Source organism: Sylvia atricapilla, chromosome 6 (assembly GCF_009819655.1).
Source record: "Sylvia atricapilla isolate bSylAtr1 chromosome 6, bSylAtr1.pri, whole genome shotgun sequence".
Taxonomy (NCBI): Eukaryota; Metazoa; Chordata; class Aves; order Passeriformes; family Sylviidae; genus Sylvia; species Sylvia atricapilla.
The window spans coordinates 37,720,584-37,736,350 of NC_089145.1; the positions used below are offsets into that span (position 1 = coordinate 37,720,584).

Genomic DNA, 15,767 nt, shown 5'->3' on the forward strand with positions numbered 1-15,767 from the left:
ACCCACATTAAAATGGGATAGTACAGACATACTCTGAGTCTTGAACATCCTCATGCACTGCAGTGGCTCCAAAGCTCTTTAGCCTTGTACCACTCCCCTCTTCAGCTGGAAACAGTGCGGCACAGCCAAGGTGCCCTTATGGAGAGTGATGTCAGGTATAAAAACTTGAGGGCAACAGGGAATCTCTCGAGCCAGGCAGCTGTAATCAATTACTGGATTTCTGTGTGTCTGAACTAGCTCCTGCAGTCATGCTTTGCTGGGCAATGCACTTCCAATTTCAGCCTTGGGCTCATGAGCTTTATTTCCACAGCTGAATTTCCATTTGGCTTGCAAAAGCTACTTCTGAGTCCTGTAATGCTGTTTGATATTATGGCCTGTACTTGGAGAAACACTGCTTTAAACAGATCCTCTGTTTTCTTGGTCTGGTTTGTCCCATAGGGCATTCTTGCCTTTCAAATCAAAGGAGTCTGGAGAAATAGAGGGAAACATATGGGGTGGCTTGTTTTCTTGAAAGTTGGTGAGCAAAAATAGTAATAGTACGCTGTCTTTGTGGGCGTTGGCAGAGAAAAAAAGCTGGATTTCCAAAGGAAAAAAAATTGAGGGAGAACTATCTGTGGTTTTAAACTTATTTTATGTTCTACAACCCATTGTGCCACTTGTGCACATTACTTAATGTCTGTTGGAATGAAACTTCAGCTTGCAGAGTGTAACCAGAAGTAGGCAGGCTGGAATAGCCCTGCCAATGAGCTGAGTGAGAATTCTGCTCTAGGAAACTTCTCTGCTGTAGAGCCTTCAGTGTGGCTTCAGAGTTTCAGAGCTTCCATCTGTGTGTAAACACAGCCTTGTGTGGCTGTCTTGCATAAAACTCTCTTGCTGCTTCAGTGAGGAGGAGATGCCTTCCCATCTGCAGAGCACAGCAGTGCAAGATCTCTTCTTCAGGCACTGCTACAATACTCTGTAGTGAGATTCTTCAGAGATCAGAATCTCTGAGCATTTGGTTGTGAAAAGCCATTAGGACTTCATCACTTCTCTTGCTTTGATTTGTTCTTAGTAAGTGATGTTTTCTGAGGCCTGTGAAAGGTCAATCTTTATTTTATGTAGCATTTTGGGAAGCCCTCTCAAGGGAAGCAAAATTTCAAAATTCTGTCAGTGAAAGTATGAAACTTAAAGATGTTACTGTCACAAAGGTACATAGATCAGAATTCATTCTGCTGATCAGCCGTAAACACTTAATGGCTTTGCAGAAATCTTTTCCTGGCTGGAGATGTCTGATTAACTTTGTTATAGATTATGATAAAAGCAAACACCCAAGGTTGCTGTGAATTAGTAAGCTGTCAGTGTGTTTTAAGTCTGAAGAAGATATATTGAAGTCTAGCTCTCTGCACTGCTGCACTGTTAATTTCTGGTTTATTGAGACTTCTTAAAAAGCCCCCACAGTTACAGCAATGCTGTGATGCCTCTGTACTTAGAGTCCACATACAGACCCAGTAGGTTTCAGGTAGTTCTTTCAGACTGGGTATGAAGAATAATTGATCCTGTGTGGATTTTAGGGCACATAATACACTTGCTAACCAAGAAGAGGCAAAAAGGTAATTCTGTGCTTTTTGTCTTTACTTACTCACTCTAAATGTGCTAGGAGCAGGCTGTGCAGTAGATTATCTTCCCTTTGACAGCTTGTGCCAAGGAGCAGTTGATATAATGCAGAATCAGTGATATTAAGGAAGCTGCTGTGTTTGGAGGCAGCAATGCCTGCAAGTGCTACAAAAAAAGGAACCCCAGTTCTTTATTTTCTGTTTCTGAGGCAAATATTTGGGATTCTATTCAGCAGCTGGGGTTGGACTGGGAACTGTTCATTTGTAAGGGTGTCTTTTTCCCTAGGAAACTAAAAGGAATGTTAAAATTGATAGAATTAGACTTCGATGTTGCAGCTCAGAATGCAGTAGTTGAGTGCCTCGCTTTCTATTCAGTGCACTGCTGGTGAGGTCACCTATATTCACAAAACGGATGCAAATTTTATCTCCTCCTTTGTGCTGAATGGTACTGAAACCAACCTAAGAAGATTCTTGTCATGCTTGAGTGTTTGAAAAAGAGGTAACACATCCTGGAACTTCTTTCACTGTCTGTGAAATCACAAAAATGACATTGCCACTGCTTGTATTTGGAGGTGAACAGAAGTTACAAGAAAGCTATCACCTTTTCTTATGGAAATGTGAACTATCAAATAGTCCTTGATGGGTTTTAGGGAAAGCACTTGATTTCTTAGGAAATGACTGTTGGGACTGTGCTTTTATTTTCAGTGGCTCAAATGGTCCTTTGAGTGAAATGTAGTTTCTCCATAATGTTTAATGTAGCGCAGTTTCAGCTGTAACATGATGTTATTACTGTTCATTCCTCAGGCTAAAATTTGAGCAGTTTGGTTTTGCACCTTCAGGCTTGTGGGAAGTACAGATAGTTTGGGAGAATGTTCAGAATGTCAGGGCAGGTGGGTTTTGAGGTCTCTTGTCATCCTCTTGCATGCAATGAAGTCTAATGTGTCTCAGTTTTGGAACTTGCAGCCTTTTCTTGCTCTGATGTTTAGGAGCAGTTTGTAAATAGTTTCCAAACAAAGCTGTGTGGTTCCTAAGCCTCTGGTGTGGATCAACAGTTTTCTTCCTTCCCTTCTTTCCTCTTGTACTCCAAAACCCAGCTGTGTGTAGTACTTTCCTTTGAAATGGATTTTGGGTTTTTCTGACTTGTTTTGAATGCAGAGAAAGTCAGATCTCGCTTTCTGCTGTGTCTGTGTGTATTTAACCAAATGCCATACCAAACAATTCCAGTGGTGTTTGGTAGATTATAGATCCTTCTCAGATGAGTAGCATTTCCTCTGTGCTATGAGAGGTTTAGGGTTGGAAAGAGGATTCTCTAAACACTGTGCTTTGCCTACCTCTTGTGCTCTTTTAGCTGGAATAAAAAGCATGCTTTGAAATGAACCTGATTAGTTTATACCCTGTATTTTGCTGTGCACTAACAGTGCTGGTTTTATGCAGTGGTGAATGGTTTTAGCTGACAGCTTTGGAGATGGGCTTAAAGCACTGAATAAAATTGCCTCCTTGTTAAATGAATGCTGGGGGGAGCAGTAAAATGTTGGAAATAAGGATTGTTAAGGAAATCATTATGTGAAAGAAGAGGTTTCCTTACCCCTTACCCTTTGCTTTCTGCAAGGGAAACCTCTTGCATTCTAATGCTCTGCTGGCATATTACTTTTATTGGAATTGCTATAATAATACCTTAAATGTGGATTATTTTTTTTTAAGTTGCTACCTTTCTTTTCCCCTGATCATATCATGGTTATGGATGACTTTTGTGTTTTATGTTGTGAGACTCAGGTCATCCCTGCCTAGAGAGTTTTTAGCTATTAAGTTGTTTGGAACTGTCAGGTCATTTGACTGCTTTAATTGAAGCTTATCCTGATGCTCTAGCAGGCTGCATCAGCATGTTCCTTGGGTTCTTCCAGAGTGTCAGCTTTTAATCAAACTCATGTGCTACTTACACAGCTGTCTTTGATTTCACAAAAACAAAAGCAGCATTATTTTCCAGGAAAACAATCTGGGACAAATAACAAACCACTTGCTAAGAAAAAAATCAAGGAGAGTAATAAGGATTTTCTGCAGAAAGTTTCTCCCAGCCCAGAAGAAACACCAGCTCTTTTGTATTCCTGATTGGATCTCCCTGGTCTTCTGTGCCAAGTAGCTGCTGTAGTAAAGCCCTGACTCCTGTGCCCCTCACTTGGGGATGGTTGCTTCTGCTGCTTTTCTGCTACTTCTGTATTTTCTTACTCCAGAATTTCTTTTCTTTGCCCCTCAGTGAGGAGAAGACTATCAAAATAGCAAAGAGTTTTGGGAAGCTGGATGTGTGGTGTAAATAAAGCTGATTAAAAGCAGCTCTTACACAATCCATTTGGTATTTGCAAGCCAAGAGCATCCTTTAACTTTCTGTATGGAGTGAAGTTAATACAGATCAGGTGTGTTTTTCTTGAAGTGCCTGCATCACGTAAGCTAAACATACATGAGGATTAGTCAGCTGTATTTTCTGTAAATATTCTTCCTGAAACAAACTTGATTTTTTATTATTCTTATGTTACAGCTGTTATAATAGCAGGGTAATCCTGCTGATGCTGGAGGCGGATGTGTGGAGTGGAATAATTAGAGAAATAATGAGTTAACCTGATCTGTAGGGTACCAGATTCTTTCATCTCTTGGTGGGTGGAGGTGTGGAGGAACAGGAGGAGGCCGCAGCAGCCAGGAATAGCCTTTACCCTCCAAACCAGAAGAGTGACCGGTTCTGTTCCACAACACCAGGAAATAATTAAGGTCACCCTGGAGAACCTCAGCTACTGCACATGTGACTTCTTGTGGTGTTCCAGTAGATAAGGTTCTACTTAATTTGTATACCCTGTGAAAGAGGAAAGTAGGTTCTAGTTTATCTGATCTGCAGTAGGTGCCTCTGAATGCTTTTCTTCATGGTGTACATAACCTTTTACTAAGTGCTCAGCTAATCCATGGGACCAGCTGGGTGGATGTGAACATAAAAGCTCTGTGAGTGTAGTGTGAGGTTTTGAGGCCAGCTCACTGCTGGGTTCCTGATGGTAGGAGCAATTTTTGAAAGGTAGCTAAAAAAAAGTAATTAAAAGTAACTCCTGATCATGAGCCAGTGATGCAAATCAGCCTTTTCTCTGAAAAATCTGAGGTCGTGGCACAGATCAGGTCAGGCTGCAGTTCACTGAATCACTGCAGCCGCTTTGAAGGCTTGAGGACAGTACAGGGAGCAGTAAACAAAGCAAGGAGTAATAAAATTGGTGCTGGGGAGGAGAAGGCTTGTGGTGAACATACTGGGCTAATCACTGTGCAGACGAGTGTTCCAAAAGTGCTGGAGAAGGGAATGCTTCCTGGAGTGTTCTATGATAGTAAAATGACTTCACAAATGCAAGTTGTAAGAGCAAACACTTGTCTCAGAAGCAAAAAAAAAACCAAAACAAAAAAAAACAACACCAATAAAAACCCCCACAAACCCAAACAACCCCAAACTGATTATAGCCACAATTAATAACTCCATACCTTTCTTATGGATAATCAAGTTCACAGATGCAAAAACATTGCTTTTAATTGGGTAAAGAGATGAGATTATTTGGGACTTTGGAACTTGCTGGTTTGGATTTTCTTGCTCTGCAGGAAGACTGGCTTTGTTAAGCTGTAGGACTGGTAGTGATTAGGAGGCATTTCTGCCTATGGAGATGTCTTAGCCAGCAGAGTCTGAGGTGGGACTGTGTCTTTCATTCAGGACTTCCTCTCAGGTTGCATAAAGCAAAGGTCTTGGATCAGTGGCTTTTTGTTAATCAAAGGATGGAAGCCCTTTGGTTATCCATGAGTTGGTCATTGCTGTAGCATTTCTACTTAGTACTACTTTAGTTTTGCTGTTGTAACCACTTAAAACATTTTCCTTCAGAAAGAAAGCAAAATCTGATGGGAATTAATCTGTTAGCACGTGAGCCTGCTGTGAGAAGGAAGAGAGAACAGGTTGTTTAAGCTCTTTGGTGGATTTGGCAGGAAATGCAGGAGACTTGCTTGACCTGAATCTCCTTTGCTGTGTGCATGGGGAAAGTTTTAATTCTAAAGATGTTGAAACACAGTGGGGAGGCCTGGATCCTCCAGGCTAACTTGTACAGATCTGCATGGATCTGCTGGATCAAGCCTTTGAGTTGGGGATGGAGCAGGTGACTCTTCCAGCTCTATTTTCTGTCACGTGTGGTCAGAAAGCAGCTGTACCCTATTCCAGAAGTGCATCGATGCAGTGGGGAAAGGGAACCTTCTGCTCAGTCAGTGCTTGAGTGCCTGGAGATGAGGGCAACAAGGGTAAAACAGTGTCCTCCTTCCAGCCTCCAAGAAACTTCAGCATTAAAGGTGTTTGTTGCAATCTGTTGTAGTGACCTGTGCTGTCTGACTGTGAAGTCCTGTGCTGTTACGGAGCAGTCGTGTGTTCACTGCCGAAACTGCCCAACAGGAATGGGATTAGCAATGCTTCTGGTGGTGGAGGCTACTTCTGAGACAGACACTGATGCATGCAGTCAGCTGGAGACAAGCTGAGACCTAAATTCATATTGAGTGAATGTCTGTGACACTGATACAGCACCAGAGAACACAGTTCAAAGGAGGAAATGAACCAGGAGTGTCCTGTTGGTACAGAAGTAGTCCTTAGCTGTGCTTTTGCTATTTGGCAACTCTTCCTCATGAGATTAAGTTTGAGAATTACTTCACTGTTCTGTTTCACTGAAATTCTTAGATAACTGGCAGACAGCAACTGCTTGTTTTCTGAAGCTGTGATGCAGAAAAATGTGTTTGAAATAATTCTTGCCTTTTTGTAAAAGGAAATCCTTATCCATTCTTTTGCTGAAATATTGCTAGATACAAAATGAATTGTTGAGGTTGATATAAGGGAAGAAGGTGTAAAGACTGTGAAGTACTGGCAGTGATATTTTATAAAAGGAGACACAAATACTCTTATTTTGTTGTCAGCTTTGCTTATGTTGAGGCTTTCTGTTTGTGTTTTGCTACAAACATCTGACTTTTCCCCTTTTCATATGTGTTCATGGGAAGGGAGTGCTGGATACTTCAGCAGCAGAAGGCTTTCCAGTTAGTCAGGACTTGAGTGTGGAGCAGTGAAAAGTTCTGGGACTGGGCATTGCAAAGGTGAATACTGTCTCTTTAGCCTTCATGTGTGGTGGATGTCATGATAGCTGTAGACTCACAGTACTTCCAAGGGAATCTCCCCTGCTCTCTGCTGTTTTCCATGTTGCTGATATAACTGCTTCTGTGGCTTTGCAGTGGGCTGGAGAGTGAGGAATGTGGTTTTAAAACTGAACTTAAAGCATAAATCTAGTTTTGTTTCCCCTTGATGTGAACCAAGGAGAGAAGTAGTGGGAACTAATTAACAAATGAAAGGTGAGACTGCTGCTTTTGGCAGCAGTGTGGGACCACACTGTTTCAGGGATGGTGAAAATACAGTGTAAGCACAAATTGAATTTTGCTATGTGTGGAGTATGTACTACAGTATTCCGCCAAATATGGGATCAGAATGTACTTACAAGGGAAGACGTACTGCAGTCTGATTTCACTTCTGCACCTTTATTGTTTAGTGAGCAGAGATGTGCTGTTTGACTCACTAAAGCTATGGAAACAACTGATCTGCAGCATCTCCTGTGTTTATAGCCAAGTCTGTCATTTGGGATGGTTTTCTTCCAAAAACAATGTGCTGTGCTGTAGATCTGTTAGTAATAGACAAGGAAGGCAAAGTAAAATTGCTCCTTTTTGTCTGGGGGAAATATTACTGGTGAAAACCAGTTGTTGTTCAGTTTTAGTCTTCTGGGATGTAGTTTGTATAGGTATGCAGAAGTATTTAAGTTTATAATGGCTTATATTTTGATAGCGTTGTAAAAATAATCAGCTACATGCAACACCTTCAATGTCAGCTAGTAGATACCTTAATTCTAAGGATGACTTCTTTGGGTTGAAGTCAAACTTTCCAAAGGGCAGGCCGAGATTTAGAGCTCTTGTTCCAAGTAACAGAACTGCCATTTACTCTTTGCTGCTGTCTAGGCTGGGCTTTTTTTAAAAAAACAAAACCAAAATAAACATAAACCAAAAAAGCTTGTGTAACAAGCCTTCTGACAAACAGTTCAAAGCTTGTTGCTGATCTCTGAAGTAGACAAGTCCTTGTAGTAGTACAAGTAGTACAAGACTTGTAGAAAGTAGGAACTTGCCACAGTGGACTGTGGGAGAGAGCATGTGTGGTCTTGCTCTCCAGACAGCCCTGAATCCAGGCGGAGGAGAGGCTTTCATTACATATCCCAGCCATGGGAAAAGCTTAATTGGAGTTTGCAGCTCATTGTATACCAAACTCTTCAAGTGTTTGATGTAAATCTGTAGGAAACTGGCTTCGATAATTATGGTGCCCACAGCCCATGCCAGCACCACTCCCTTATTTGCAAGGAATAGTGCTATCAACTGAGATAATTAGCCCAGGAGGTTTCATGATGCAGCTTGTCCCAGTACTGCTGTCGCTGAGAAGCACTTGCAAAAAGTACAGGACTGCTCCTTCCACGGGTGTTTGTCTGATGAACATATGGAGAACTTCCAGAGTGCCCCATGGATCTGTCTGTGGGCACGGTGCTCTCAGAAATGATTGTTCTGTCGCTGTGAAATTGATTTTTCCTAGTTTGCTTATTAGTGGGAAACAACATTTGTTCCGGGCTTTTTGGTGGAGCGAAGGAGAGTTCCACCTGCACGTTCTTTTGGTAGTACTGGCCTTTTTGTGAACCAAAAAGTTGTGTGCTGATGTGCTGGTCCCTAAGCTGATCCTGAAGCTATTGGAAGAGTGCAGAGGAGAAGGGAAATGGCTTCTGCTTGTGGAGTTGCTTTGTGAGAGGAAGTGTTTGGTGATGGGGAATTTGCATCCTCAATCCTTGTCCCTTCTCCATCTGTGATTCCATCCTGTTGCTGCTCGGAGAGGGGCACTTGTTGCTGTCCCAGAGACTGCTCAGTGGAAGAGCTGAGAGCGATGGAGAAGAGAGGGTAGGGCAGGGTTTTTTTTGTAGTTCCTCGTGCCTGTGCTTGGAAAAGCTGACCCAGCAAGGTGTGGGCAGCTATTCCTCCTCCTGGGTGCTGAACCCAGCCGTGTCCTGTGGGACGGCTCCTGTCAGGAGGGCAGAGACAGCCAGGGCTGTGGGGCTGCTGCCTCAGGAGCAGGGCATGGAGGGGTGGGAGGGAGCAATCCTGCCAGGCTGGATCCCAGGGCATTACTGCTGGGTCACTGGGCATGCAGCTTGTTCAAGGGGTGGGAAGCAAAGGTGTGGCTGCAGTGCCATGGGGAGAGTTGGTTTGTGGGGAGCAACTTCAGAGGCCCAGCCTAGGAAAAATGAAAGCGTCTGCTGGCTGTGGAAAGAGGCAACTTCTCACACCCTCTTTTTTCACCCCTTCTAAAACATGTCTGTGTCCTTAGGTATTGTCCTGGCTCTTTCTACCGCTGTTGGATCGAAATCAACCTTGCAGTTCTATAATTGAAGGGTAACAAATCATAAAACTACCACTCAATTCCTCCTGCCCTTTGTGGAAAGGAAATATAGAAATGGGCACAATGAAAACCTTCATGAAAATTTGTCAGTGCTAATCAGGATGAATGAGCTCAGCATTCACTTTGCTTGTATTTCCTTTCTGTTTGAAGACTCCAAGAGGTCTTGTAACCTTGAGCTTCTTTTATTTATCTATTTTAAAGGCAATTAAATCCCACAGAGACCTGAAATGAAATACAGTGGTCTTCCCCAGTTAAAATTGTGTTCTGAAAATGAGGGAGAAAAAAACCCCCAAACGATAAAACTCCACTTGCCTGGTTTTAACTTCCAGTGGAACTACTTTTAATCAGTACTGTTTAGCAGTTACAAAACTATTAGGAAAAACCAATAATGACAGGACGTAAAACTAGCAATGGTAATATATAATATTTATATATAATTTCTGAGGGAATTGTTACTTTTTTAGATTTCCAGATAAAAATAGTTGTAAAAAGAATGTTGTCTTCAACAAGTTAAAACTTGCTGGCATATTCCTGATAATAGTGTCTCTGAAAGAAAGCACATGCATATACCCAGGGAGATTCAAGTGGAGAATCAAGGAACTCCTATTTTAAGGGCTGGTATTTAAGCTGCCTCTGGAACATTTTTATGTATTTTTCTAGGGATTGGTTTCTTGTGATGAGGATTCACAGGCTGCACTTCTCTGGAGTAGAGTTAATAACAAATTTCCAAGGTGCAAGTAGGCTGGGCATGAAATAGTAATTTATTCCTGTTGGTTTTGTACTGTGTTAGGGAATCTCCTTTAATATTCCAGAAAGATACAATAGTCTTCCCTTATGAAAATGGGAGTGAGAGGACAAGTTCAGCTGGAAGTCTCTCAACTTTCTGTGTGGCTTTAGCATCATGTATTAATAGTGAATTTTTAAAAATGTCTAAATTTTAAGTTCTAGAGCAGTGAGATTTGAGATAAAATTTATCTTAAATCTGTTCTTGCTTGTGCTCAGTCATTTAGCAGTCCTGCCTTTGGGATTCCTAGAAGGGTAGGTTAGGAGGCTCTCCAAGTGCATTCTCCTGTTACACAAAGAGTTACATATACAGGATGTAATGATAAAAAAACCCCCAAAACTAGTTACTGCATTGCTGCCTCTTTTCTTTTCATATTCTTTTTCTGCCTGCAGTGTTAACCTGTAATCATAAAGACTGTAGAAGATGGATATATGAGATCAGTGTAGAACAGACCTCACCAGTAAGACAGAAGAGATTTATCAGTGGAATAGCAACTGTAGTTTTTTGGGCGAAAGTCTCTGAGGATCAGGAGTGAAAGAGTCACTAAAGCCCTGAAAGCTCTTCCAGCTGAGAGCTGGCAGGAATGGTGGTGAAAAGCCTCTACCTGACCTAAATCTTGGGGGTGAGATGATGGTGAATTCCGTGCTTGTGCAGTGCAAAGAAATTTTCAATTGATCCCTTCCCTGGGGAAGTAGCTCTGTCCCCTTGAGGCTTCAGACTTGTCTGAATAATTAATCCATTGGGTCTGTGTCCTCAGGGAGAGATGAAAGAACTGTGGAGGGCTCCTGTGTTACACCTGATAAAGAAAGTCATTAGTGAGGCTTCAGATAGTCACATAAATTAAAAACACTTGCATCCTCTCTCCTTAATAATAGATGAAGCCTTTAGGATTAAAGTTTTTTAAAAAATGGTGGTGGGGGGGACACAACTAGCAAAGCATTCTGTGTGAATAAAATTCCTTTTTGCATAGTTTTACTTGCCTCTGAATTACTTTGGTTTTCCATATTGCCCCTGTTCTTCCTCCGTTCCTGTATGAGACGGGTGGTAGAGTAAAAACATTTTAGAACTCCTCATGTTCTGAAATGAAAGTGAGGGTGTAGAGTTTGTTCTTGCAAATTTCTTTGAGTCTAGAGGTGAAGAAGTGTTTCTGTGGCTGAAATACTGAATGTTTAATTTGTAGTTAATTATCTTTTAAATGAGAATAAAATTTCAGCCACTGGTAGGTAAAGAATGTTTGAATGCTCAATTCAGGAAGCAAAACTTAGCCTGAAACTAGCTTTTGTTTTTTTTTTTGTTTGTTTTGTTTTGCCCCATGCATTTGATGATACCAGAATACTGTGGCCAGATGACCTCTCTTTCCTTTGCTGTGTCCCAAGCTGGTGGTATTTTATACTAAACTTTCCCCCTTTATTTCCAGGTATAATGGATCCCTCCCTAATGGTGACAGGGGGCGCAGGAAAAGCAGATTTGCCCTTTATAAGCGATCTAAGGCCAGTGGAGTTAAACCTAGCACTGTTCACGTCATCTCTACTCCTCAAGCATCAAAGGTATGTGACACTGGGCAGATCCTGGGTTCTGATGAGCCTGGGTGGAGAATAACTCGGGTATTGCTGCTGGTTTATTCTATGCTTGTAGGATGTTTTTGTTTAATGAAGAGGCTGCAGTGGATTTGCTTTCTGGGGTCCATAGCTTTAATCCAGTTACCTGTTTAAAATAGTCTGTAAGCTCAGGTATGAGATAATCTGACCTTTCTGCCCCTGTTCAGAAAGCTAGCTGTCAGTGCTGACTGTTCTATCTGAGCCATAGAGTATATAGGGGATTAAACCACAAAAAGTATTTTAGTGTCTTTCTCACTGGAGTGATATTTCTTTCCTCTTCAGGAAGATAACTGACATGCTATATAAAGTGTTCTGATCCCTCTGGGCCTTTGATTTTTCTTATTTTTCTTGCTAATGATACTGTACAAATTTTTACCTGAAGTTTAGCGTGGGTGAAGGAGGAAAAGCAGCAAGGTTAATATATTAACATAGTGGCATATTAATGTATAGGACTGTCCAGGTTGGAATTCTGGTGGTGGTTTGTATTTCAAGCTGCAAAAGGTCTTCCAATCTGTCTTCTCAAAGCCTTTTTCTCAGAAGCAAGAAGTGAGTAGAGTTTATGCTTAACTGGAAGGGGGAGTTAACTGGTGGCACTCACAGAAGAGGATGATTTGTGTGAACTGTATACCTCACTGAGATACCTCTTGGGAGAGAGAGAGAATTTACACCGTGCTCAGAAATGTGTTGTCTGACTTGGACCAAAAGAGGAATGTTGTTTAATACATTGTATGGGATTGTTTTCTTTTCTAATACACACCATACACAGTGTATGCCTAAACTTATCAAAATACACAATATCAGAGCTTGTTCTCTTCGAACATTGTGTAGGGCTTGCCTGCTGCAGATAAATGTGGAGTCTTTTGGATTAAAAGTTACAGTAAATATTTTTCAGTTTCTGTTATCAAAATGAAAGCTTCTGTGACCTAAATCTTCTTGATAAAATCAACTTTCAGAATAGACCTATAGTATATGTTGGTAATTCTGGTTTGTTGCTTAAATGCAACAAATAGGGAAAAAAATACGTTTTACATAGTGGATGAAAGTATACATGTGTTCTCACTGGATGATCTTAAGCATTTAGACTGCAAATAGTATTTCAGCATTTGAGTTGTAAAATATTTAAACACCTGGCAGACACCACAAGGAATCTGGTTAATGTTCATCTGTGGTGTTATTGTAGTGCAGATAAAATATGTGTGCTGTAGAAATTAGTGCCCTTATAAAGATAGCAGAGGATCTGGGACATTAAAGCCTTTCCTCTGAGCTGAGGATTTGGGTAGATGTGTCAAGTTGAATGTGTTTTGCACTTTCTCTGAACCCTTAGAAAAGAGCTTTTGTGTATTTGTGCTGCTGTCTGGGGCAGGGCTGGTGGATGTGTGCCAGAACAGTGGTGCAGTGGCTCTCAGTGAGTGCTCTTCCCATGCACAGAAAGGACACTTACATTTTAAAGATGCTGTCATCAGCTTTTCTCACATCTTAGGCACCAGAGCTTGAATTGTTTTACTGAGAATGGTTTCTGCATGTGACTTGTGTAAATGACTGAAGAAACAGGCTAATAAAGAGCGAGCTGCTTAGTTCTTAGATAATAATGGGCAACTTGACCCCAAAAGTTTAGTTGTGTTCTCAGTCTTTCAGTCTTGTATTTAAGAAAGATAAGACAGCAGAAACATGTGCTGCATAGGATGTTAAACAAGTTTCCTCCCTTCACATCCTTAATTTTAACTTTTCAGGTACCAATTTTCTGTTTTGTTCTGCTTGTCTGTCACTGCAAAATGAATCTGTGAGTAAAAAGACAAGTGTAGGATATTGATGGTTTTTGGGTGGTGGATTTTGCAGAGGTGGGAGAACCCTTGACTGCCTCCATTGGTTTTGTCTCTGACAAACAGAGGCTTGAATAAGGTGCATGGCTGGTTTTGTGCTGATTGCATTAATGCAGCAGCTCAAGAACTGTAGCTGTCACCGATTTCAAGTTGGTGTGGCAGCCTGAGCACTGCAGTAGATGGTAAGAGGATGCTTGTCATGTTCCATTGTCCCTGCTGTGCAGGTGTCAAGGACAGCTGGAGTAGCAATGGCATCAGTAGTAAATTTAGCTGAGCTAATTGCATATGAATCACTGTCTTTTGTTTTTTCCACTGAGTGCTTGTTTTTTGCCGCTCTGCCTTCTGAGGTGCTGAAGGAAATTCAGAAATGTTTGGCCTTCTGAGGGTATATGGGTGTATTTAGGGGAAAAACTGTGCGGGGGAAGTAAGTCTCAAGTTTTTTCCAGAGTTGTTGTCATTGATAAAATCTAGAGGCATCTCTTCAACATTATGCACTGGACTTTAAAACCTATTTTATTAATTCTGTGCTTAGGCACCATTAAGTAAATTTTGTGATGTGCCCTAGTTGACAAAAATCAGACCATTGGAAATGGACTTTTTTCCAGCATTGCCAAAATTGGTTTTAATGTAACAAAGAGCTTAAAACTCTTCTGCTGTCCTAAGCTTGTCTCTGTGGACATGTCTGGGGTAGGGGTTTGAGGAATGGGGGACTGTGAGTCCTTGTTAACTGAATATGGACCTTGCTCAAGATTTCAATAATCCCCTTAGCTGAATTAGAGAGTTTGTTTCAAAAACATCACAGGAGAGGGCATTCCTTGCTTCTTCACCCTGGGTCTTGTGATGCAGGTTTATCAGTCATGATAACAGAATTTGGGAAAACTTTTCTCTGACTATCAAATTCTTAGGTGTAAGTTTGCTGTTGGCTCATCATAACATAGTTAGGGTTGGTAATTTTTATTTTCAAGCTACTGGAGCTGTTTAACGAAGTCAGAAATGAGTCGTATGTTTATTTCATGTAGTTAAGTTGTGTTAACTGTTGTTTTCATGCACAATATTTAATGCTGGGACACTCCAGTCAGTGTCTGCTGGTGTCTGAAATGATTATAGGTTTTTCTTAGGCAGACATTTTCTGGTAAGTGCTGAGTTTCAGGTGAGAGTGGGATAAAAGGTTGTCTGTAGAACAATCACCTGGGAATGATGGGATGCTGAACTGGCCTTTACTGGGTTTGGGGAGGGATAGGGAAGGTTTTCGTAAGGGGTTTTTGTATTTTGGGGGTTTGTGACTCTCTTTTTTTTGATTGGAGATATTTGAATCTAACAGGAAAAGAGGTGTCTGACTTGAAACAGAACTGGCTTAATATCACTGTGGAATAATATTTGAGGACAGTAAGTTTTTCTTACAGATCTTAATAATATGCTGTAGAAATAAAACTCTATGATCCCAATTTCTGCAAAGCATGGATGCTCCTGTTTTAGTCTCTTAATTCAGTGGATCGCTAGGTTAACACTTTGCCCTGGCACAGGTGAATCTTCTCTCCTCGTTGCTCCTCTCCATGATCATCCCTGGCTTCTTGCTGGATGTTGTTATTTGGGATTCTTTTTGTGGAACAGTGAGAGAGAACTCCCCCAGTCCCATATGAGAGGGTTACTGGGAGCTGGCATTATTAACACTGAGCTCACTGGTGTTACTGGAGACTCTGATCTTTGAATCCCCCATGGCTTTGGCTCTGCAAGCATTTCGATTTCTCTTTTGGCTTCTGAGGCTTCAGCATTATTTCCATGGGTGTGAAGTTTAGAGAAATGAAGAAGGCGCTTTATGTCCATTTGAATTATTTGAAGTATGGCATTAGAAAGCAGGAATTGTTGACAGTAGCCCTCCAGGGTTCCTTGCTCTGGAAGCATGACTGAATTCCCTTGTTACAAGTGTGGATGGTAATTGAGACTTTTCAAAGTATTAAGTCAGTGGGCAAGAGAATAATAGCTCCTGAGCACTGGAAGTATTCCTTTTTAACAAGTGAATGTTGTGCTTTGCTAAGTGATTGCATGTGTAATAGTGACTCCAGAAAAGATTTTAAATGCCTTTTGGATTGCTGAAGACTCGAAAAACCACACCTCTAATACGTTTTTATGGTGGTGTGTCTTGGTATTCATTATGTCTGTCTTTCTTAGGATCAAAGTTTTCTTTTGGTAACCTGTGGTAGATAAAGGCAACCTATTTTCTCCCCTATGAAATTACTATTTCAAGCTGACTGAGGAAGATCTCTCTGACTTCCAAGTCCAATTACCTACCGAGTTGGCTTCTGCTTGGTGCTATCACAACAGCAGCTTGGATAGTCACTGGCTGGGTTCCTGCAGCTCTAATCAAGTTTCCTGCTGCTGCTGGAGAAGAACAAAATGCAGCCATATGAATAATTATTAGGTCAGGGAGAGAGCTGCAATTTGTGCTTTGAGTGACGAGAGAAA

The 15,767-nt window shown here is 41.3% G+C and overlaps 1 protein-coding gene across 3 annotated transcripts in view; it reads left to right on the forward strand.

Moving 5' to 3' along the window:
* PELI2 (pellino E3 ubiquitin protein ligase family member 2) overlaps window positions 1-15,767 on the forward strand; it is a 64,100-nt gene that overhangs the window by 13,507 nt on the left and 34,826 nt on the right. For 2 of the 3 annotated variants that reach the window (XM_066321572.1, XM_066321573.1), the window contains exon 2: window positions 11,304-11,433. In XM_066321572.1, coding sequence (XP_066177669.1) covers window positions 11,304-11,433 — 130 coding nt within the window. The remainder of the gene's footprint in view (window positions 1-11,303; window positions 11,434-15,767) is intronic. The other variant, XM_066321574.1, reaches the window with a different exon arrangement.